Source organism: Anolis sagrei, chromosome Y, assembly GCF_037176765.1.
Source record: "Anolis sagrei isolate rAnoSag1 chromosome Y, rAnoSag1.mat, whole genome shotgun sequence".
Lineage (NCBI taxonomy): Eukaryota > Metazoa > Chordata > Lepidosauria > Squamata > Dactyloidae > Anolis > Anolis sagrei.
This window is the reverse complement of record NC_090035.1, coordinates 61,385,055-61,409,402: the sequence shown is the minus strand read 5'-3', so window position 1 is coordinate 61,409,402 and position 24,348 is coordinate 61,385,055. Positions and strand designations below refer to the sequence as shown.

The 24,348-nt window shown below is 44.6% G+C and overlaps 1 protein-coding gene and 2 pseudogenes across 5 annotated transcripts in view; 1 reads left to right on the top strand and 2 right to left on the bottom strand.

The window, feature by feature from the left end:
* LOC137095189 (CREB-regulated transcription coactivator 1-like) overlaps positions 1–24,348 on the bottom strand; it is a 308,991-nt gene that overhangs the window by 38,157 nt on the left and 246,486 nt on the right. For 2 of the 5 annotated variants that reach the window (XM_067461562.1, XM_067461560.1), the window contains 2 exons: positions 8,092–8,193; positions 2,312–2,398 (listed from right to left, as the gene is read on the bottom strand). In XM_067461562.1, the coding sequence (XP_067317663.1) occupies positions 2,312–2,398; positions 8,092–8,193 (189 nt within the window). Of the gene's footprint in view, positions 1–2,311; positions 2,399–8,091; positions 8,194–11,663; positions 11,919–24,348 lie in introns of all 5 variants that reach the window. The other 3 variants (XM_067461563.1, XM_067461561.1, XM_067461564.1) reach the window with 2 other exon arrangements.
* Positions 16,214–16,332, bottom strand: LOC137095758 (5S ribosomal RNA; annotated as a pseudogene).
* LOC137095270 (AT-rich interactive domain-containing protein 4B-like) lies at positions 20,608–22,155 on the top strand (annotated as a pseudogene).

Genomic DNA, 24,348 nt, shown 5'->3' with positions numbered 1-24,348 from the left:
CAAAGCTGTTTTCAAACGTAACTCTCTATTTTTCCTTGTTTGCGGCGTGAAAGCTCTGCAAATATCACATGCCTGGGAGAGATGTTCTTCTCCCAGGCAGACAAGGCAATTAGGGTGCGCATCGTTGTCCGGGTATTTATTGGGACATGATACACACTTTTTAAAAGATGTAGTAGTCATTGTTTAAAGTTTTTAAGAGTCTCTCTCTCTCTCGTTGCTGCTTTTTAGCGCGGATTGAAAGAACTGGCCGCAGCCCCTCTTGAGGGCTATTTATAGAGGGGAGAGGGGCGGGAGGGGCTGCTCCAACTGAATTTGAGTCTCGTGAATCTTCCGTTGCTGCTGGCGCGAGCGCCGGATATTACCATATGTGTAAATTGCAGTGACCACGTGGGGAAAGTTTAAGATCATCTGGAGAGGCCCTATTCTTGATCTCACTGCCGTCGCAGACGCGATTGGTGGAGACAAGAGACAGGGCCTTCTCAACAGTGGCCCCCTTTTCTGTGGAATTCCCTCCCCAAAGACGTCAGATTGGTCACCTCACTCCTTTTCTTTAGAAGGAAACTCAAGACTTGGCTGTGGGACCTTGCGTTTGACCATTGAATAGCGGCTTGTATGAAGAAGACCTAAGCAATTTCCAAGTGACAATGAACTGACCTGGATCCAGATTGTATTTGGCGTGTTTTAACAACTGTTTATTTAATGTTTTGTTTTAATGAATTTGTTGATTGTTTTTATCATTATGATAGCACTGAATGGTGTTTGCTGTGAGGCCGCCCCGAGTCCCCCTCAGGGGTGAGAAGGGCAGGGTACAAGTATATGAAATAAATAAATAAGTGTGTGTGTGTGGTTGGGTTGTCCACTCCCACAGACAAGCTCCTGCCTCCACAAATAGCTATAGCTCTCACTACTCAGGGGGCACTGTAGACCCTCCCTCCAGTGACATCGAAGGTTATAGAGAGTATTGTTAACATGTCCAAAAGCACTGCCAGTGTTCTCCACCAACACCATTCTGCCCACTATCCAAGTGAAGGCTTTCATATGGGGACAATTCCAGCCTAAATTTTCTGTTTTTCCTCCAGTACAGACATCCCAGTGTTTCTGACTCTCTCCATTGATGAGACCCCGTCCACTGCCTCTCGCATAACACTTTCCTATTCTTTTCTATAGCACACAGCAAACAGAGAAATTGATCAGCAACGGAACATACTAGAGAGATTTGGGGAGAATTCACCATGATTTATAGGAGTTTTAGGGACTGGGATACCTAGTTCACCTGCAATCTAAGAGCACTCAGAATTCCACCAATGACAGACATGAAACTACCTTGGCACACCGAATCCTGATGATCAACAAAACATACTGGAGATCTTTGGAGGGATTCCTAACCATCACCTATAGTTCACCTATATCCAGAGTGCACTATGAACCCAAACAATGTTGGATCTGGACCAAACTTGACATGCATACCCAATATGCTCAAAATTGAATACTAATGGGTTTTGAAGGGAACTGACCTGGCTATTTTGGAGTTGTAGGAACTGGGATTTATAGTTCACATGCAACCAATGAGCTCTCTGAACTCTATGAAAGATGGAATTGTACCAAACTTGGAACACAGCCCCCAAGACCAGCAAAAAATACTGGAGGAAATGTGCTTTGATTTGGGGGAGCTGTAGTTCACCTAGACAAAGAGAGCATTGTAAAACCAAACACCAATGGATCTGGATCAAACCAAGCACACATACCTGATATGCCAAAAATTGATTACTGGAGGGGCTTGGGGGTGGTGGTGGTGGTGGGGGGCAACTGACCTTTCTTTCTGGGAGTTGTAGTTTGTCCTACTGTCAGATAACACACTAAACCCCACTAATGATACATCGAGAGCAAACTTGCCCAACATGACAAACGTTTAAGTACTGATGGATTTTCAGGGGGTTAACGGATTATGAGATTGGATCTTGATTCTGCCTATGAGACGCTAATGAGATGTTATAGTTATGTTTAACTGATTGTTTTTTATATCATTGTTTTAATTGTTTTTTAACTCTTTTTATGATGTTGAGCATTGAATTATGCTATTGTTAACCGCTTTGAGTCGCCCAAGGGCTGAGAAAAGCAGTATATAAACAAACAAATAAAATAAATAAATAAACTTCGCATTATGTGAGTTGTAGTTAACCCACAACCTTATGCATTTTGTAAAATTAAAAAACCCCGACTTTTAAAAATAACTCAGTCAATGCCAGGGACCCAATCTAGTACATATATAAAATAAAGCAGATTTGTGTAGGGAAACATAAGGTTTGTTCACCTGGTTGGACAAGGCATTTGCCTGCCTGACCGTCATCTGCTGATCGTAACAGGAGTCTCCAAAGACACTCCCCAAGATGGACGTTTGCTGCAGAAGAACAAAACAAGGGTTAACCTTCTGTGGAGAGTGGATCTCTATTTGAGAACCTCTTGAATGAAGACATCTTTAAAAAGGCTGAATGTTAAAGAGGATTGTGAACCAAACTGGCAGTTTGGAAGAGAATGAAATAGCAGCTTCAAAGCTTTCATGAAACAGTCGCTTAAGGGCTTCTTCCTCCTCTTTTCAGCTTGCTTCTTCTATACCAGGTGTCCTCAAACTTTTTTAACAGGAGGCCAGTTCACTGTCTCTCTGACTGTTAGAGGCCAGACTATTGTTAAGAAAAAGAACTATGATCAAATTCCTATGCACACTGCACATATCTTATTTTGAAGTAAAAAAAAACAAAAAAACAAAAAAACAAAACAAAACGGGGACAAATGCAATATTTAATGTGAAGAACAAGTATCAGTATTTCAGTGGGAACTATGGGCCTACTTTTGGTTAATGTAATGAGATGGTCAATGTCCGGTTCCATATTTGTCACTGCTAGTCATAACAAATGCTGCAAGTGTGGATCAGTTAATCTAGATCTGGTTGGAGATTTAAGGTGTTTTATTCATATGGGGATTTATAGTTCACCAGCCATCTAAGGGCATTCTGAGCTCCACCAACAATGGAACTGAACCAAACATGACATGCAGAACTTCCATGCCCAACAGAAAATACTGGAGAGCTTTGGTTAAAATACACTTAGACATGAGGGAGTTGCAGTAGCTCCTGAAATCAAAGAGCATTCTGAATTCCCCAATAATAGATTTCAACCAACCTTGGCATAAAGAACTCCCACGACCAATAGATTCATCATAGTTTGTGGCAGCAACACAAACAAACTTTCTGGAGGAGGACAACTACTTTCAAAGTAAGGGCCACACAATTAAACAGGAAATAGCACTTTCAAATCAGGAACAGATTTTTGTTCTCCAAGCAGGAGATCAGAAGAGGAGGACTTTATTATTATTATTATGTTTGTTTATACACCATCACTTTTTGTTTTCACAGGGAAACTGTGGGACCTTCCAGACAGGCCCTATTTCCCAGAATCTTATCCCAGGTTTTCTGCTTTAAAGTGGATTATATGTGTCTGCACTGCCAAATAACCTGGGATAAACAGAAAACCTAGGATCAGATCCTGGGATATAGAGCCTGTCTGGAAGGGCCCTGAAAGGGCCCTTCCAAACAGCCATATAACCCAGAATATCAAGGCAGATAATCCACAATATCTGCTTTGTACTGCATCATCTGAGTCCAACTGCCATAAAACCAGTTCAGTGTGGATTTTATAAAGCTGTGTGTGGAAAGAGCCAAAGCAGCTTACATTTCAATACAATTTCAAATCAAAAAATATATGAAACATTACAACAGAAATAAATATCACTGGTATTCTTTAAAGCAAGCATGGGCCAACTGGGGCCCTCCTTGTATGTTGGACTTCAATTTCCACAATTTCTAACAGCCCATCTACCGACTGTTTTCACAGGAGGAGCACAGATTTGCTGGAGAGAAACAGAGGACAAAGAGGGGAAGAAAAAGAAGCCAAGGTTTTGGTCTTTCCTCCGGGATGCTGCTGTTTTTGCCATCCCCACTCTCCCCTTCCTCTTTAACTTGGGGGGGGGGGGTTGCAGGGACTCCTACCTACCTTTAGCCTTGTGCCCAGGTAGAGGTGGAAGGAAAGAGGGAGGGTTGGATGGTGAGGGGAGGCCTATTAGCTGCACAGCTCTGTGTCTTTTCTGGAAGAGCAGAGGCAAGAAATTCTCTTGCCTCCGCTCTTCCAGGCAGCAACTTCAGCGCTCCAGACCCACCACCTCCTCCACCTCCTTCAAGGAAGAAGAAGGAGAAGGAGAAGGAGGAGAAGAAAGGGATATAAAAAAGAGGAGAAATGGAGAGAGAAAAGAGGAAGAAAGAAAGAAAGGCAAAAGAGAAAGAGAAAGGGAGGGGAAAGGGGAAAGACTGAAATGGGGAGAAAGCGAGAGAGAGTGTGAGGGGGAGACAGAAATAATGAAAGGAGCTCTGCATTAACAGAGCCAAGACTGATTCCACTGAGTGGGAGGCAGGGGTCCAGATAAATGCCCTCAGTGGGCTGGATCTGGCCCCTGGGCTGTAGTTTGAGGACCCCTGCTCTATATAGCTCTGAAGTTGTTTTACACATCAATTCTAAGCAAACAAAATGTGTAAATAAATAAATAAATAAAATAGTAATACTAGCAATATTAATAATTCCATATTCATAGTATAAAAATAATACAATAGCTAACAATAACAGTAATATTAGCAATAATAATAGTTATGAAGTAGCAATGAAAATAATTTTATAGTTGTGGGTCACCACAACATGAGGAACTGTATTAAATGGTCATGGCATTAGGAAGGAATGCCACAAGGCCTTCAGAAAAAAAAAGGAAGGAAATATCAGTCCCAAATGGCTTTGCAGTTTAAAAATAAACCAACAGAAACTGAGATGTTTGTTTGAAGCTAGATCATCCCCCCTTCTCCACCTTCCCTTTTCAGGTAAGGCATTTTATTTAAAAACAACAGAAAATGGAGAATCGAAGGCAGGTTTTTCCTCATGTAATAGTCGCATGCCCCTTTTTTATAAAAAGGCAGGGAAGTGACTATTATGTGATGAAATACGGTAAATCCAAACATCTTGAATTGGTGGGAGCCAAGAAATGATCAGAAAATTCCCTTTGCTCTTTTGAACCGACTTACTGTGGTGACAAACGCATTATGGAAACCACCAAGTATAATTGGACCATTTCATTTCCTACTGGCCAGTTATCATTACATTACAAAACCAGGACATGTCATCACTTTGCCTGAGTCTGCATAAACCTTGCTCTAGGGATTCCTAAATTTGCACTTTTTAATAACTCTGCTGTTCACAAAGGCCATTTGGAAGATATTAACCGGGGCAGTTTTTCACTGCTTCAGCACTTTGGGTTCCAAGCCTAGGACACGGAACAATGGCTTCAAACTACAAGAAAGGAGATTACATCTGAACATGAGGAACAACTTCCTGACTGTGAGAGCCGTTCAGCAGTATAATTTTCTGCCCCGGAGTGTGGTGGAGGCTCCTTCTTTGGAAGCTTTTAAACAGAGGCTGGATGGCCATCTGTCAGGGGTGATTTGAATGCAATATTTCTGCTTCTTGGCAGGGGATTAGACTGGATGGCCCATGAGATCTCTTCCAACTATTTGATTCTATGATTCTATGATTCTATATACTGCCATATAAAATCCAAAAAATTGCTTTGAGCTGGAATTTGTGAGTGTAGATACATATAATCCAGTTCAAAGCAGATAAATCTGGATTTTATATGGTAATGTCGCTGAGGTCCCCACGTCCCTTCTACACTGCCACATTATCCAGATTATTAAATCAGATAAGCCACATTATCTCACTTGAACCTGATTATGTTAGTCTAGACTGCCATATAATCCAGTTCAAAGCAGACCATCAGTATTTGATATGGCAGTGTGGTAGAAGGGCCCTCAATCCACACTGAGCGTTATATGGACTTCAAAGGCAGGCAACAAAATTTCCACAAAGTCAAGTCCTATGTGAGCATCAATGCTCTGCTGTTTGTGTAAACCCCATTCCAGCATCAAGCAGGTTTTCCATCCGCACACACAGCGAAACCAATTTGAAACTGCATGAAATGATCTGTGTGGCCATTTTCCTCCCTGGCTCCAGACTAATGCCCTAAAGTGAAAGCCTTCAGAGACACAAATATCTGCTGGTTTAGATCCCAATTTGTGTGAGCGTGCATGCGTGCGCATTCCTTGCTCCCAATCGGATGGCAGTTCTATAATTCTGAATATGGTGGAAAACAGTTATTTGTAGTATTTACAACTCCCAGAAGAACCCAATCCCAAGCAGCAAGGATGAACTGCATTAAATTGAGAGGCGCTCTTGTGGCGCCCCTGCTTACTGCTGAAAATTACCTAGGGCCGGCCCTGTGTGTGTGTGTGTGTGTGTGTGTGGCATGGGCCAACTTCGGCCCTCCATGTGTTTTGGACAAAATTTGTCCATGCCCATACCCATACCCATATATCAGTGATTGGTTTGGCGGGGGGGGGGGGGGGACACAAAATACTGTTTGCTTACCATTGAAAATTACCTAGGGCCACCTCTGGGTAGTAATGGTTTCTATCAGATCGTCTATCCTGGGCATTGGATAGACATCTGAGGTTGTTATCTGATCTAAGCTACAATAGTCTACACAAAACCTCACAGTATTATCTGGCTTAGGTACTAGTACTACGGCCGATGACCAAGGACTACTAGATAGTTTAATAAGTCCCAAGTTCAATATCTCTTGGATTTCTCTAGAGATTACCCGTGCCTGCTCCCCAGTTACTCTATAGGGTGAAGCTGCAATGGGGTCAGCTGTCCCCGTGTTTAAGTTGGTTCTCCCTGGCACATTCGAAAACACTCCCCCATATTGTTGTAATAATTCTCTCAGCTGCTCCTTCTCTGTAGCAGAGAGGTTTTCACTTCCCTCTACTGAAGGCAAGTTACATTCTGTATCAACCCTCCCCCAACCAGACAAGGATATTTCTCCCTCAGTCTCTGGGGAAAGTTGCAAAACCACACTGGCCCTGCAGAAATAAGGCTTGAGTCTATTTACATGCAGCTTTCTGCATCTCCCCTCCTCATTCTCCTTTGCAATCAAATGCCACTTCAGAGTCTTTGCCTACTACAGTGTATGGGCCCTCCCAGGCTACCTCCAATTTTCTTTTAACCCTGGGTTTTAGCACCAACACCTTATCCCCTTCTACAACAGTTCTATGCTTTGATTGTAGATCAGCATATTCTTTCTTATTCTTTGGAAGCTTTTAAACAGAGTCTGGATGGCCATCTGTCAGGGGTGATTTGAATGCAATATTCCTGATTCTTAGCAGGGGGTTGGACTGAATGGCCCATGAGGTCTCTTCCAACTCTTTGATTCTATAAATCATTGCTAACGCTGTCCTCTTTCCCTAGGCAACCTTGTGGGAAGGAAAGAAAGGTATGGCTTAATGTACCAAATACAATGCTCATCTAGGCAAAGAGGCAGCAGGTAACCAGATTCCCTACTCTGAAGAATTGGCTGGAGGTCGTCCTTGGCCCTAAAGGAAGCCTGGCATTCTCAGCTGGGGGTCAAAGGACTTACCGTATATACTTGTGTTTAAGTCAGTGAAAGGTTTTGAAACCTAAGGTATGGATTTGAGATGAGCTCTGACAGCTATCATATACTCAGGTATGCATTTATCCCTTTCTTGAAAGGTGCCCTTTTAGACTACAATTCTCAGCATCCCTCACTAGACATGATCACTAATACCTAACAAGATCCTGGAAGTGACCCTTTTGGACTGCAATTTCCAGCATCCCTCACTAGGTATGTTCACTGATAAGGTCCCTAACCGGAGCTTGGAATTTGGCTTTTTGGACGTCAATTGCCAGTATCCCCTTTCACTATGTGTGAGTGGGATTCCAGGCAGTGCAATCCCCAAAGCAGCTTTCTCCATGTTCCCCGTTTGGATACATTTTTGAAACCATTCCCAACAGACAGGAGAAAAGTCGGAGATGTTAAAAAAGCAGATTTTGGGGGGGGGGGGGGTGAACTAAGTAAACAAACAAAAAGAAAATAAAACACAAAATGAGAAGCAACAGAAGCTTCTGGTGAGTGCAGTTTCCTTACTTGAGGGGAGCTTCCGGGAGAGAAAGCTTGACTGGAGACAGGAGAAGTAGGAGACTGGTTGGCTGGGGAGCCAGCATTGCTGCGGTACTGCTGGAGTGAGCCCTACAGAAGGACACAGTGTTAGGAGGCCCAAAGGAGAGAAGGTTAGAGAAAAAGACAGAGAGATCACACAGGTGGTAAGTCATGTTATGTATGTATGTACGTACACCTGGTGCAGGTGAGCCACAAAAAAGGAGGACAGAGGGGAGGCACAGAGAAAGAGAGACAGGGAAAAACGAAGAGAGAAACCCAGCCTGTTTGCCAGCAGTACTGAAAGAACAATGCCCTAACAAATGCCAGAAATAAGGAGGAAAACGGAAGGAGGTGTATTGAGACCGTTTTTTTTGGCTTTTTTCATCCCAGAATCACTTCTTTATTCCCAAATAATGCCCACAAAAGTCTGGAGGGCTTTTGGAGGATCTGCGATCTAAATGGCACTCAAATGGGACAGAAGCAGAGTGTTGTCTGGTTTCTGGGCTGTATGGGTAAAGTGTTTTAGCAGTGTGTAGTCAAAGGCTTTTATGGCTGGAACCACTGAGTTGTGGTGAGTTTTCCGGACTTTCTGGCTGTGTTCCAGAAGAATTCTTTCCTAACGTTTCACCCACATCTATGGCAGGCAACCTCAAAGGTTGGGAGGTCTATTGGAAACTAGGCTAGTGGGGTTTATATATCTGTGGAATGATATTCAGGGTGGAAGAAAGAACTCTTTTCTGTTGGAGGCCAGTGTGAATGTTGCTTTTGGCCAATTTGATTGGTATTGAATGGCCTTACAGCTTCAGTGCCAGATAGCTTATAGAGTCAATAAATGAGTACAGGTTTGAGATACCCTGTGATTATTCTGTATGCTTCGTTGTGCTATATTCACCTGCCTTGGTACATCAATGCTTAACATTAACACAAATGATCAGTGTGGAACACATATCACCACATTAAACAGTGGATGTGGCTCTTAATGAGACATGTCACATTATCACAGGATTTCTATGCCCTACACCACTGGAGAAATTATACTGTTTTGCTGGTATTGGACCACCTGATATCCACAGGGAAGTAGCAGCCATGTATGAAAGGACAAAGGCCCATCCTCAACATGCCAATGGCTTAAATCAAGAAACAGCTTACTAAGAGCTACAGAAATACTTGCAGGAACACCACAGCAAGGAAGAGTCCAAAAGTGGCAGGTTAAAACATGGAACTTCAATGGGTGGCTGAGACTGGATGAGAAACTTTCCCCTGGGCACACAGAATGGTGGGTTACTCACCTGTAACCATGTTTCTGTGTTGCCTTTTTAGAAGAGGACAAGGTCTTCATCTGACAGCTAGGCAAGGAAAGGCTGCGCCTTCTCCCAAAGGATCTCTTGGTAGGCCCCCATACAGGCGCCATAATTCACCATTCTGGCCAAGAGGAGGGCCCCTAAATATAACCACATCAAAAGTTTACCCCCATGATCTGAAGGTGCATTGGACTGTCTGCCAGAGGATTGAGCTGACTTAACCACCACAGAGTTTGGATTGGGATGGTGCTTCAGCTGCTCGAGCCCCTCATCATAGGTACGGTAACAGGCCTCAATGCGTTTCAAAGTTGGCGTTATGGATGATGGATTCTTCCAAGATGCTTGTATCACTTCCAGAAGATATGGAGGGAAGTGAAGAAGTGAGACTGGTGAGGCTTCTGCTTGGATCCTTTTAAAAACTGGGTTGGTGACTGCTTTCGAGGTTTGTTTAACTTCTGGCCCAAGTTCTGACATTGTCCTTTGGGGATGGAGGGTCGACCTTGTAGGTGTCATGGGTGGGAAATCAGTCAAGTCCCAACGAGATGACCGATTCAGAGTGGACTAATCAGTGAACATCGTTATCTTGCTCCTCCTCATCTGACTGGTGCGGAGAGTAGAAGGACGGGATCAGTGGTGGAGGCGTCAAAGGCCTAGAGGCCACAGCTGGAGATGGAGGAGTTTGCTTCAGTGTTGAAGCTTGTACAGCTCTTGCCAGACGAATAATCTGGTGGCCTCTCTCCAGCGTCGATACCTTGTGTGCCAATGGTTGAGGTGGCTGCTGGGAGGAACTTAAACTACTGTCTGTTCCGACCAAATTGGTGGATCTTGGATCTCGCCATCTGACTGAGATTGAGATGGTGGGTCCTGAATCGACCTGGTCGACTGAGCCGGTTGAAGTGGGGAGGAGGAGCTTGACTAGGTAGTCGAGGATGTCTGAGTCGCCTTTTTAGAAGAGGACAAGGGGGAAGACAGCGGCGGAGGCTTTTTCTTTGCCGGCGGTTGGGCAGCAGTCAATGCAGCCAAGGATCTTCCCAGGGTTGGAGGGATCGATGCTGGGGTTAACTGGGCCTGACAGGATTCTTCATGTGCCCTCTTAAAGGCTATCTTCATGGCTGACGAAGATGGCGGCATTGCCACATTAGACCTCGTGGAACGGACTAAGGCGACCGAGCTCGAAGCCAACAAAGGCCCCACCGGTACCATCTGGGTAGTCAAAGTGCATGGCAGCTTGGGGTGCTGGGCTCGTCTCGACGACTTTGATGTGGTGACTGACCTGGGTTTCGAAGGTGGCCTCATCACAGACGATGTTGAGGGGGCCGAAGAAGACACCTATGTCAAAGGAGCTGAAGTCGAGGGCTGTGCTGGAGGAACTAAGGTATGCTCATAAAGGAGAACCTTAAGGCAGGCAGGGCCTTTTTTCTGGCTTGGGCAGTCAGAGTCTGGCAGTGATGACAAGATGAAGTACTGTGAGCTTCTCCGAGGCAAAGCAAGCACTTTGAATGCTTATCGGAGTCAGGGAGTTTCTTTGAACACTGAAAACAATGCTTAAAATCAGGTTTCCGAAGAAAGCTTTGCAGCAGAAAAAAAGGAACTGCGGAGAGTGTGCGTAGGGCACCTTTTATGCCCTGCTCAGGGTGCTGGGAGGGGATACTGTCAAAACCTGGGGTTTTGAACTTGGGAAGTTTTCCTTTGGAGCCTGCGCAGGAGCAGATACTCCATGTATGTGCATTCACAGAGACCAAGAAGAAAAAGCTTATGTGACTTGGAAGGCGCTGAACAGACTGCGCTCTGGCGCCATGAGATATAGAGCCAACCTTAAGAAATGGGGCCACAAAGTGGAGTCCATGACATGTGAGTTTGGAGAAGAACAAACCACAGACCACCTACTACAATGCAGTCTGAGCCCTGCCATATGCACAATGGAGGACCTCTTTTTGAAGTCTTGCTTGCTGAGTGGCCAGCTTCTGGTCAAAGGACATTTAGCATAATGCCAAGTTTTTAACTTTGTTTGCGGTTTTTTAAAATAAAAAACAAAAACATTATAACTGTATTCTCAATTTGCTTCTGACACGACAAATAGAATTTCTGCTTTGCGTGAGCATACTTGTGCCAAGCCCCTCTCCACACACACATATACATACACATACATATCTATTAAGGGCTGAGCAGTATCTTCCCGTCCCAGGAGTTTTGGGACAGCTGTTCCACCAAACCCCTCTCCCGCCTCTCCTGGGCTCTCCAGATCCCCATCCAACATACCGAACTGGTGTCTATGTCCATGGAGGTCTGGATCTGGCTGCCAGGTGGTGACTGAGGGATGGTGGATGGGACACTGACCGAGAGTGGGGGCAGTTGGACGCCCCCCTGCAAGCTGGAGGTCTGCATCAACACTGCATTGGCCAGCAGGGCATTGGCCACCTGGGTCTGCTGATGGGGCGACTGGGAGCTGGTCTGGGTGAAGAAGGGATAGGGCGGGAGTTGCTGATCGAGGGACAGTGCATCCATTGCCACGGCCTGCAGCAGGGAGAGGGTGGGAGGATCGCAGGCTGAGATGGAGAACAGAGTGAGCATCTCCTACAAAAGGCCGGACCTAGTTAGCAGGCCCTATAGACGAATGAAAAGGTCTACTAAGTCCAAAATAAGGGCAAGAGAGGCTGCCTGGTTCAAGCTGTGCCTGGAGAGGTTTCAGGCCAACAACATCAGGAGAACCACAATAACCGGGTGCAACAACATCCTGTAACCAAGCCAGACAGCTGAGCTAGCAGGAAAGGACTTGGTGACTCTCCCAACCGGGGGAGGGGGATGAGGTGAGACTTTTATAGTCAGCATGTGCTATGCAAAAAGATGCTAAGAGTTACTGTCCAATACTCATGTAACAACTTGTTGATGTTATACATAATAATAATAATAATAATAATAATAATAGTAATAGTAATAATAGTAATAAGTCACAAGTACCAACTGTCAGCAGTAAAGAATTGGTAGGATCATACACACACAAAGGCCGTGGAAAATGAACATGCAAAAATACTGTGGGACTTTCGAATCCAGACTGACAAAGTTTTGGAACACAATACACCAGACATCATGATTGTGGGGAAAAAAATATAGTATCCTCACTACCTCTGAGGATGCTTGCCATAGATGCAGGCGAAACGTCAGGAGAAATGCCTCTAGAACATGGCCCTATAGCCCGAAAAAACCCACAAGAACCTAAAATATAGGTTGCTTACCTGTAACCGTAGTTTCCCGAGTGGTCACCTGTGAATTCGCACATATGGTATTTCCTGTGCCTGCGCAAACAGTTCGGAATCTTCTAGAAAATTTATTAGACACTTTTAGGTGGTAGCCACACCCAATCTCCCCTTGAGAGTATATATAGCCAGTGGGAGGGGCTACTACCTCAGATTCTTCCCTCCGCCGCGAGAAGCAGCATCAAGGACTGAGGCATGACACTAGTGGGGAGGATGGGCGGGGATGTGCAAATTCACAGGTGACCACTCGGGAAATGACAGTTACAGGTAAGCAACCTATATTTTCCCTTCGTGGTCAACTGTGAATCGCACATATGGTAGACTAGCGAGCCACTAATGCGGCTGGTGGGCATCATGCCACCGCAGAGAAGAGGATTGCTCTGTCAAAGAATACACCTTTATGACAGCAGGTATCAACCCTGTTATGCATAATGAAGGTGAACAGAGTACACCAAGCATCTGTCCAACAGAGGTCTTCCAGAAGAAAGCCCCGCAAAAAGGCAGTGGAGGTTACCACAGGTCTAGTGGGATGATCCTTAACCTGCCCAGGTAAAGTGCGACCAGTCACCTGGTAAGTCAGACGAGCCATCGAGATGATTGAAGAAGACAATAGTTGCGGAAACACTGGGAGGCCACTGGCATCCTCCCAGTACTTTAGAAATAGCCTAGGAGATTTCCCGAGTCTTGCTGTTCTGTGAATATCAAAAACCAAAGTCCTCCTGACATCTGATGCAAGGAAGAGGGAGGGTTTGGAGAAGGTTTGCAAAACTATCTCCTGAGACAAATGGGAGCATGGGGTTATCTTGGCTAGAAAGGGTATTGTCACTGTGTGCCACAACCTTGTCCAAGTGAATCATAATAGGGCGCATCTGCCCAAAATGAGTGAAGATCACTCACCCGACATGTCAAGGTAACAGAGCAAGGAAGTTATTTCCAACGTCCGCATGAGCCAAAGGCCCAAACTGAACCTTAATCAAGGAGAAAGCACAATCTCCAAGCTCCAAGACAAGGCAAAGGGAACAACAGATGGTTAAATTTTCTGAACTCCCAAAGAAATAGACCAAACAAAAGGTCTGAGAAACATGACGGAAATTCACTTTACTCTTAAACCAAGATATGGCCGCAAGATAGGGAGAGGCCTGAATCCAAAAGAGACAGCAAAAATTCAGAGTCAGAAAATCTGTGTTGAAAATGGGCCAACCTCCCTAAGGCAGCAAAGGCTGAAGCTGGGTTCATTGTAGATGTGAGAGCACTTAGTGGAGGCTCTTTGGGCTGTCTCTATGATAATCCTCACTGGTTGTGACAAGAGAGGAACAGGTCTGACCAACTCATCTGACATATCCACCAATCCGAGTTGGGATGGAGGACTCAGTCCCCTTGAGACGTGAGGAGGTTTGAGCGATTCCATATGTTCACCAGCTCATCTTAGGACATCTCAAGGAGGGAAGAAAAGCACGGCTTGTGCAACCACCAAGGGGCAATGAGAATACAGACTACATAGTCCACTTGTAGACTGGAAACCACCAGATTGCGAAGAGAACCAGTAGAGAAACTCATAGAGGAAGCAATGGGTCCTATCAGAGGAAAGCGCCCCTCTTAAATAGCCCCGTGGTAGATTTAGGGGCTGACTTGATACAACAAAAAGAGCGCTTGGCCATGTCATCTGTCATGACTAGATCTATCTCCAAGTTGTAGTGCAATAGATGAATATGGAATTACTTGCACTGACTACAGGACTGGCTGGACACGATTGCAGATAGCATGGTTAATAGTGAAAGTAATGTTTGTTTGTTTGTTTTTTAATGCCTGTTGTGTTTTAAATTCTATTTTTAAAAGTTTATCCTAATTGTAAGCCATCAAATAACTGCCTATATGTAAAGCTGCCTTAAGTCCCCTTCGGGGTTGAGCAAGGCGGGGTATACCACATGGTAATAAGTTGCCTCACAGTCTGAGTATACACCATACCACATCAGGACAGAGGGACCATTCGTGATGGGTGACCAGTGTCCTACCAAGTGATCAGTTAATGTATTCTTGTCTACAGGGTTTACCTTTACAAGGTGGACCTGTCTGTCAACACCCAGTCCCATAGGTAAATGGGTTAATGAGAGAAGTGGAAAGAGTGTGTATCACCCTGCTTGTTTATAAGAATTTGGTGGTAATATTGTCTGTGAGGGCCTGGACTACAGGCCCCAACAGTAATGATTCAAATATCTAAAAGGGCTCTTTGACCGCCAACAGTTTGAAGTGCTTTATGTGTCTGGAGGACTCCGTCCCGTGCCAAGTTATTCGGGCAGTGAAGCCCATCGAATGTGCCCTCCAACTCCAAAGGGAGGAAATCATGGTTAGAATTCTTGGAGGAATTTGATGGTCCGAAGGGCAAATGGCACAGATATTGTTTTGATGGGTAAACAACTAGAGTTTAATACACCTCTCATGGTCTCAAAGAAGGTATGAGGATCATCCTTAAGGCAATCGAATTTAGAACCATGCTTATATGGACAGTGTCGAAGGCATGAGTGCGGTCCTGTGGTTGTAGTTGAAGTCACGTGTTGTCTTTGTTGACAACCCGACCTAGGAACTGGAGGAGATACAGCATAAACTGATATGAGAAGAAAGTAAGGGTTTTAATTTAGCTAGCAATAGACAGTCCTTGATATGTGGATAAATTACGATGCAACTGAGGCAAGATGGGTCAGCACAGTGGCCATATACTTGATGAAAGCAAAAGAAGCAACTGGAAGCCCAAATGACAGAATATCAAACAAAAAGGCCTGATCCCTTATCAAGAAGGAAAGGGACCTACTAAGGAATAAATATCCCTGAAATTTGTACTGGCAAACCAAACATCCTTAATTAACAGGGAAAGGATCGTAGAAAACAATCTCATCCAAAGCTTGGGAGAACTGATACATCGGTTGATGTCCCTTAGGCCCAGAATAGGATGCTAGTCGTCGTCCCTCTTAGACACTCAGGAGCAATGGGGGAAAAGGGAACAGAATAACACTGAAGGTGACCGATCACCTCCTTCCGCAACAAGGCCTGGGCCTCCCCACAAGGAGGGGAAGCAGGTGTCAAGCACTAATAGCACACCAGATTACAAACTTGATAGGGTAACCACCCTTAATAGCCTTTTGCACCAGGCATGCCATGCCAGATTGAGGCCAAGGGCGGTAGTCCCAAACCCAACACAGAAGAGCCAACACATGCTCCACACAGGTCGTTAAGGGGGTGTTTAAAGTTCAATGTGAGAAAGAATGCACTAGCTCCAAGTGAAGGAGGACAAGAGTTGAAGGCATCATCGTGGCCTTTTCAGGGTGAACCAAAAACTGAATCTGTGGGATGTCTGATGCATCCCTGGGTATGTTTCAGCCTCTTGTCTGTTTCAAGAGAGGTGGTCTAGATAGGGGGCAATTTTAGACGAAATCAACATTTGATACACCCCATATATGCCCATAGTGGGCCAGGCCAATGAATAAGCCTGCCAAAACATGCACCTTTCTCCCCATAAAGTCACCTCTCCTTGTCTGATGGAGTTATCAAGGGTTCTTAGTAAGCCTACAGCACCCGGTATTCCTAGGTGGTCTCCCATCCAAGTACTAATCAGGTCCAACCCTGCTTAGCTTCCAAGAACAGACAAGACTGGCCGTGTTCAAGGTGGTATGGCCATAGGCCTGGGCCATGTCTACCACTGTTGAATTAGGTTCGAATGGATGTGCCACCCACTTGGCAGAGGTGAGAGAAATGCGAGAAGAATGGATAGCAAAGGTAATACTACAGGAGCCGGTGAATGTTGCTGCTCTAAGGGGAAGATGGGATCACCCACTGGGATAGGTGCTTCCAACGTTGGTAAGCTCAAAGCCTTGCCATACGCACCATAACAGCCGAAAAGACATTAACTGCATCAGAAGAGGGTTCTCTGACTCATGTGAAGTGTCCATAGCTTCTGGGGTGCTTTCCAAAGAGTCAGAGTCAGCATTAAGACCTAAGAGAAATTGGGGCTGCAAGAGGAGCCAACAGCATGTCGGTGTGGAGAAGAGCATACCATAGACAACTCACCACAATGAAGCTTGAGCCCTGACACATGCACAACAGAGGCACTCCAAGTAGCCAGCTTGTGGTCAAAGGACATTAGCATCATGCCAAGTTTTTAACTTGTTTGTTTTTCATACTACATTATAACTGTATCCTCAATTCACTTCTGATATGATAAACCAATAGCATTAAGACTCGCCACCAGGGGGAGTAAGGAGGTCTGACTGAAATGAGAAGAAATTGGGCCTTGGTGCAGTTCCACAAATGAACTCTAGAGACCGCTGTTGAAGTTGAGGTCTGCTGAGGAGCCATAAAGGTGGAAATGAGAACCATGGACGTGGAGGCTGCCATTTGAGTGGCAGGGAAGGCGGAACGTCCCCGCAATGGAGCCCGAGGTCCAAAGTAGCAATAGTGTCCCTGCAGGGAACACTGCCAAGGCCCGCCCTACTGGGGGGGGGGAGGAGTAAGGCCCTCCATAGGTCCCCTTCTCTAGTGGGAGACCCCCCTCTCCCAACTTGTGCCTGAATGGCAAAGGGATCAAAGGGATCTCCTTCCATTGCAAGTAGCCCAGTATCAGCTCCTCAAGCCTAAAGAGGAGAAAATAGAGCCTCGAGGCCACGGCCTGCAATGCGAGGGGGAAGGCCTCTGGGGATAGGAAGAGCAGATGCGAGGTGAGTGGCCATGAGAGCGTCCCCAGGAGTGCTTGGTACCGAAGGGAGCTTCCCTTGGCGACACCGATAGGGATGCCAGGCATCGAGCCCAGGAGGGGCGCCCTGGTCACCATCGAGCCCAAGGGAGGTCCCCATGGGAGTGCCAGGGCCATTGTCGGGACAATGAGAGGCGCCCAGGGCGGCATCGAGCCGTAGATGGCCCCAATAGAAGCACCACTCTGGTGAGGGGCTTAGAGTTCGCCAGGGGCCGGCACTAGGGCACTCCCTGCTCCAGGGGCAGGCTCAGGCCAACTGAATACGCTTCTGTGCGCATGGGGCCGGCATCGGGGCGTTCCCTGCCTCAGGGGCAGCCTGAGCGGGATCTGCACTTGAGAGCGTGCACCCATGGGCTGGCACCGGAGTGCACCATGCGTCAAGGGGCAGCCCGGGCACAATCTGTGCTCCACAGCGCACGCTCCCTGCATCGAGGGGCAGCCCAGGAAGAATCAGTGCCTGTGCGCACTCACATTTCCTCCGGAGTCAGCAAGGGCGGGGGAAAAAAACGCGCTTTTTGCTGCAACAGAAACAGCCACCAGGGGCAGCAGTGAGGTTTTAAGGCCACAGCCTCACTTGCCTTTCCTTTTTAGATTTCTTCGGCTGTTTGGCCCACTCATGGGCCTTTCTCTGCCCGGTAGGTGGTGGAGCCACCTTGGGCTACTTAGCCTTGGGCCTGACTGAGGCCAGACGGCTATCCAAAGATACAAAAAACACTTGAAAGTACTGAGGCCCTTCAGCTGTATCACGGTAAATGGCCCCCTCAGCGGTAGTATTCCCCACCAGGGCAGTAGGCCCAAACACCACTCCCCTGAAAATTGGCGCGGGGTGGGTGAAAGGAAAGGCCTGCTCAAGAGATGAGCCATAGCATGACTCTTACATGCCCGAGGGGTGAAAAAAGACAGCAGAAGATGCCGGATCATACCCCAAGGCCTCTCCTCAGGCATCGCTGACACAAAAAACCCATCCATGGGCAGCTTTTCCCTCCACATGAGGGACACGTCTTAAAGAAAGTGGTGGTCAACATACCATAACCATGACAAAATAAAAAAATTAAATTAAAGTCAAATAAAATAAAAATAAAATGATAAAAATTCACGCCGTGCAGAAACGCTAGTCAAAGATGAAGAAAAATGAAAGAAAGATTCCTAGCTGCTGCAATGGCGGCGGATGATATGATCTGAGGTAGTAGCCCCTCCCACTGGCTATATATATTCTCAAGGGGAGAGTGGGCGTGGCTACCACCTAAAAGTGTCTAATAAGTTTTCTAAAAGATTCCGAACTGTCTGCGCAGGCGCAGAAAATACCATATGTGCGATTCACAGTTGACCACGAAGGGAAAGTCTGGATTATTGATGTTGCCATTCCAGGTGACAGTCGCATTGAGGAAAAACAACAAGAAAAACTCAGTCGCTATCAAGACCTCAAAATTGAAATGCAAAGGCTCTGGCATAAACCAGTACAAGTGGTTTCAGTAGTCATCGGCACACTGGGTGCCGTGCCAAAAGATCTCAGCCGGCAACAATAAATATCGACAAAATCAAGATCTGTCAACTGAAAAAGACCACCTTACTTGGATTAGCGCACATCATTCGAAAATACATCACACAGTCCTAGGCACTTGGAAAGTGTTCGACTTGTGATTTTGTGATATGAAATCCAGCATCTCGTTCGCTGTGACATACTGTGCTTTTGTGAAAATAATAATAATAATAATAATAATAATAATAATAATAATACCAGACCACCAAGGCCAGCTGGCTGGTAGAGGAGAAATAGGATTGACACAAAGAAACAGGGTATCCTCTTTAGAGCATTATTATTATTTGAAATACAACAAGATGAGTCCACAGCAAACAAGATCACTCTGCTGGTTGTTGTATTTGATCACATGTCAGACACATGTCTGACATGTGTCTGACATGTGTGATGTATCGGCGAATAATGTGTGCAGATCCCAGTAAGGTGGCCTTTTGCAGCTGGCAGATAGTGATTTTGTCTGTCTCACTTGTGTTTAAGTGCAATCCAAAGTCTTTAGGCACTGCACCCAGTGTGCCGATTGTAAAGAACCCTTACCTTTTAGCAGCCAGGATGGAGGGCCTAGAAAAAGCCTGTAAGCTTAGTGGGATTAGTTATGGGCAAGGTGAAACATCAGCGGCCATTTTGGTGAAGGGAGACGCCATCTTAGAGAGTTTCAGAGCAGGGGGGGGGGGCGTGTCCTAAGCATTAGACAGCAGGGAATGGCCGGGATTGGGGGAGAAAAAGGAGGCGGAGTTTAGGAGAAGCTGAGATGGGGAAAAGCATTTTAAGTTATAGAGAGTTGTTGGAGTTTGGGGTTTGAAGAGAAAGGGAGCTTAGGAGTGTAGTGGTGTTAGAGTTAGGAAAAAAGGCCTGAGTTTGCCAGGAGTTTGCTAGGAAAGTAGCTAAAGCAAACTTACAGCTAATAGGAGATTAGCTGGGTAGTAGCAGGATAGAATCAGGCTAGATTTATCTGGGCTACTGAAGAATCTCTGGCAGAGACACAGTCCTGTTGGGATTCTTGTTTTGTTTTGGAGGGAGAGAAGAAACTCTTTTGTAACAAAGATAGAACCATTCTTGTAACCATCACGCTTTTAAGACACAACTTTCTGTAACAGCCAAGATGTCGATGCATTTGTACCCATTCTAAATAATAAACTTTGTTGATTATTGTTCATCAAAACCTGACTCAAGTGTGCCTCAAAGTCTGAAGATTACAAAAGCAACTTTTGAAGAAACTAATGGTGACAGCATACTTTCAAAGTAAATAGGCCTTTTAATATTTGGTTAACCCTTGACAATTGGTGGTCGCTCTATATATTGGTGGCAGCATTGATTAGTGATCTGAATAGATCTTTATAATTTGGTCTCCAGCGATTGGAATCGATTTGCTAGATTCTTTATAATTGGTGGCAGCGAATGAGATCTGATTTATCTGATAGTTATAACTGGTTTGCAGCGGTGTGGATCGTGTAACACCTAAATCCAGTACATTTTTAGATAATCCTGAGGTACATTTTTACCAAAAAGTGACATTTGCAAATTACCTCAGAGAAAGAACATCACTAGCGCCATTTTGAAATACAATAGACACTATGGCATCGCCCAAAGCCATGGTACTTTTGAGGAATCAGAAAGAAAGTGAGATAAATGGCTCCTCCTAAAAACAAGAAAGATTGAACTGAGAGAGAGATGACAGAGGAGGTAGCACAGGAACAAGAGAGTCAGCAGCAGACAGTTACTTCAGAAGAACAAAAGGAGGCTGAGAAAGAAAGCATGGCTGAATTAAAAAGTGAACATGAGAAGTTGACTGTGGCAATACAAAAGTTGAATCAAGGCCATGTACATGAAGTATACATGATTTTGAAAGATACAGAGTTGCTGAAGAGTTCCACAAATCTAGTTTTGTCCATGGCGACATGTTTGAGGGAAGGAGGAGATTTATACAGTGCCATAGAAGTCGTGGCACAGGCTGTTGAGTGGCACCAGGAGTTTCAGCCAGGGACTCCAGGCCATTTGTCCCTCATCAAGAGAGCCAAGGTGCTAGCTGAGGTTGCTAGAAAGGCGGCTCAGGAGGATGAGAAAGACAAAAATGGCGGAGCTGAATCAAGGCTGGATGGCGTAGCTAAGGGAGTGGTACAGAAAGTTACCAAGGGGCCCGTCATGGTTGTCAGGGAAGCGAAAGCCAGTGAAGAGAATATAGAAACAATAGGTCTGGAAAGGCAAGTGATAAACTCTGAGGAGAAAAAAGAATCCTTGACCTTAAAAGATGTATTATCTTCAGCTCCACGTAAAGAAATTACCTCAGCCGAACTTTTTGACAAAGACAATGATATACAATCAAAAGAGAAAGCTGAAGAAAAGCAGACTCTTGATTTGCCAGTAGAAACTGATGAGAGTTCAGAATATCCAAGGGCCTTCTGTGAAACGAAGATCCATACACCTGAAAGACTAGTTGAAGTTATGATAACTTCCAAACATGATTCCTTCACTATAAAGGTTCCAGAAGATCGCACAAAAGAACTTTTAAAGATCGGAACTGTAGTTGAAGTTAAGAATCTAAGTGGACCCTATCAAAAAGCTGTCATCAACAATTTGACTGAAGCAAGCTTGTATACTATAACAGTTAATGGTGAAGATAAGAAGACTCTCAAACACTCTTCACTCCGTCAAAAAGAAGAGAGACATTTTGTTGAGAGTAAAACATTAGATCAGCTCCTCCTTACTAAACCTGAACATTTCTATATGTCTATAGCTGAAAAGAAAATAAGCAGAGAAAGAAGATCTAATCATACACCAGAGAAAGAGGATATAATCCAAGCTGATTGACGGTCTAGAAAAATAATATACACTGACTATGTTAATGGTGATAAAAAGAAAAATCTTCAATTTCCAGCTTTGGAGGTTTGTCCAGACTACAGTGATGAGATTGCAATGGAGAGAGAAGGTGTTCTTGTTCGTTCTTCCAACGGTGGCGAGTTCTCTTCAATGCCAAGAAAAGATGTTTGACGAATTCCAGATTCTTCACAACAACATGATGCTACGTTGAAGCAAGTCTCATTTCAAGCCTTAGAACTCGATAAAAGCAGAACTGTTCCTGATAATTGGAAGACTAGGTTGAAAGAAGATAACTCCAGCAGCAAAGAACAGAAAAGAGAAGAATGTGGTACTGTGGGGAGTGTATTTGCCGGCTGTAATTTGAGACTGGGTATCAGGGAAAGGAGAACTGGAATTGGGTAAAAGAAAAAAAGCAACTTTATTCTCTACAAGGGCCAGACCAAATAACACATTGAGTAATGAAAGTGTTAATGTAGAAAGGTAATGTAGGTATAATGTAGTGAGATGTTTTAAAAAATGATTAATCTGTTTTATTGCAGACTTTTAAAATGTATGGCGTCATTACAATGGTGAACTGTATATGTTTCATACAATAGGTATGATGTATAAATACATTATATGGAAGTGTGTTAGGTATGTAAGTTTTACATTGGGCAATGAATATTTACAGAGTTACTGTATGAATATAGAAATGTTTGGATAGGTTGTTTATATGCATTACTGTAATGTATTTAACATGTTTTTTTCTTCACAGGAGTGTATTTATTGTGTATATTGTATTGATTGCTTGATATGTAATGTTAACATTTGCAAATGTGTTTATTGTAGAATATATTTAGATGTGTTGTGTACTATGGGGAAGGTAGACAGATTAGTTAGAGGGTCTAGGTAGATTAGGATATTGTTAGGTTTTGCTTTGGAAGAGGTCAGCAAACCTCTTCACTCCGCAAAACATCTTGAGATGGGGAGGAATGTAAAGAACCCTTTCCTTTTAGCAGCCAGGATGGAGGGTCTAGAAAAAGCCTGTAAGCTTAGTGGGATTAGTTATGGGCAAGGCGAAACATCAGCGGCCATTTTGGTGAAGAGAGACGCCATCTTATAGAGTTTCAGAGCAGGGGGGCGTGTCCTAGGCATTAGACAGCAGGGAATGGCCGGGATTGGGGGAGAAAAAGGAGGCGGAGTTTAGGAGAAGCTGAGATGGGGAAAAGCATTTTAAGTTATAGAGAGTTGTTGGAGTTTGGGGTTTGAAGAGAAAGGGAGCTTAGGAGTGTAGTGGTGTTAGAGTTAGGAAAAAAGGCCTGAGTTTGCCAGGAAAGTAGCTAAAGCAAACTTACAGCTAATAGGAGATTAGCTGGGTAGTAGCAGGATAGAATCAGGCTAGATTTATCTGGGCTACTGAAGAATCTCTGGCAGAGACACAGACCTGTTGGGATTCTTGTTTTGTTTTGGAGGGAGCGAAGAAACTCTTTTGTAACAAAGATAGAACCATTCTTGTAACCATCACGCTTTTAAGACACAACTTTCTGTAATAGCCAAGATGTCGATGCATTTGTACCCATTCTAAATAATAAACTTTGTTGATTATTGTTCATCAAAACCTGACTCAAGTGTGCCTCAAAGTTTGAAGATTACAAATGCAACTTTTGAAGAAACTAATGGTGACAGCATACTTCCAAAGTAAATAAGCCTTTTAAAATTTGGTTAACCCTTGACAATTGGTGGTCGCTCTATATATTGATGGCAGCATTGATTAGTGATCTGAATAGATCTTTATAATTTGGTCTCCAGCGATTGAGATCGATTTGCTAGATTCTTTATAATTGGTGGCAGCGAGTGAGATCTGATTTATCCGATCTTTATACCGATCACCACTGGGACCACCTTTATAGTCTTTTCAATTCAATCTTTAAATCTGCACATTGTGTCAGTTTTCCAGTTGTTTCTGTTCAATCCTGCTGTCACCTGGGATTGCAACATTGACAATCCATACTTTTAACTCTATCGTGAGGCCAGGAGTATTGTGCTCCAAAACTCTTATCAGTCTGAAATCAGAAGTCCCAGAGTATTCTTCTTCTTCTTCTTCTTTTTCTTCTTCTTCTTCTTCTTAATTATTATTTGAAACACAACAAGATGAGTCCACAGCAGATCATCTGCTGGCTGTTGAATTGGATCACACATCGGACACTTCCCAAGTGTTTAGGACTGTGTGATGTATCGGTGAATAATGTACGCAGATCCCAGTAAGGTGGCCTTCTGCAGCTGGCAGATGGTAATTTTGTCAGCACCGATTGTGTTTAAGTGCAGCCCAAGGTCTTTAGGCACTGCACCCAGTGTGCCGATCACCACTGGGACCACCTTGACTTGCTTGTGCCAGAGTCTTTGCAGTTCGAGTTTTAAATCCTCATATTGTGTCAGCTTTTCCAGTTGTTTCTCTGCAATCCTGCTGTCACCTGGGATTGTGACATCGACGATCCATACTTTGTTTTTTAACACGATTGTGAGGTCAGGAGTACTATACTCCAAAACTCTGTCTGTCTGAATCCAGAAGTCCCAGAGGAGTTTGACATGTTCATTCTCTGTAACTTTTTCCGGCTT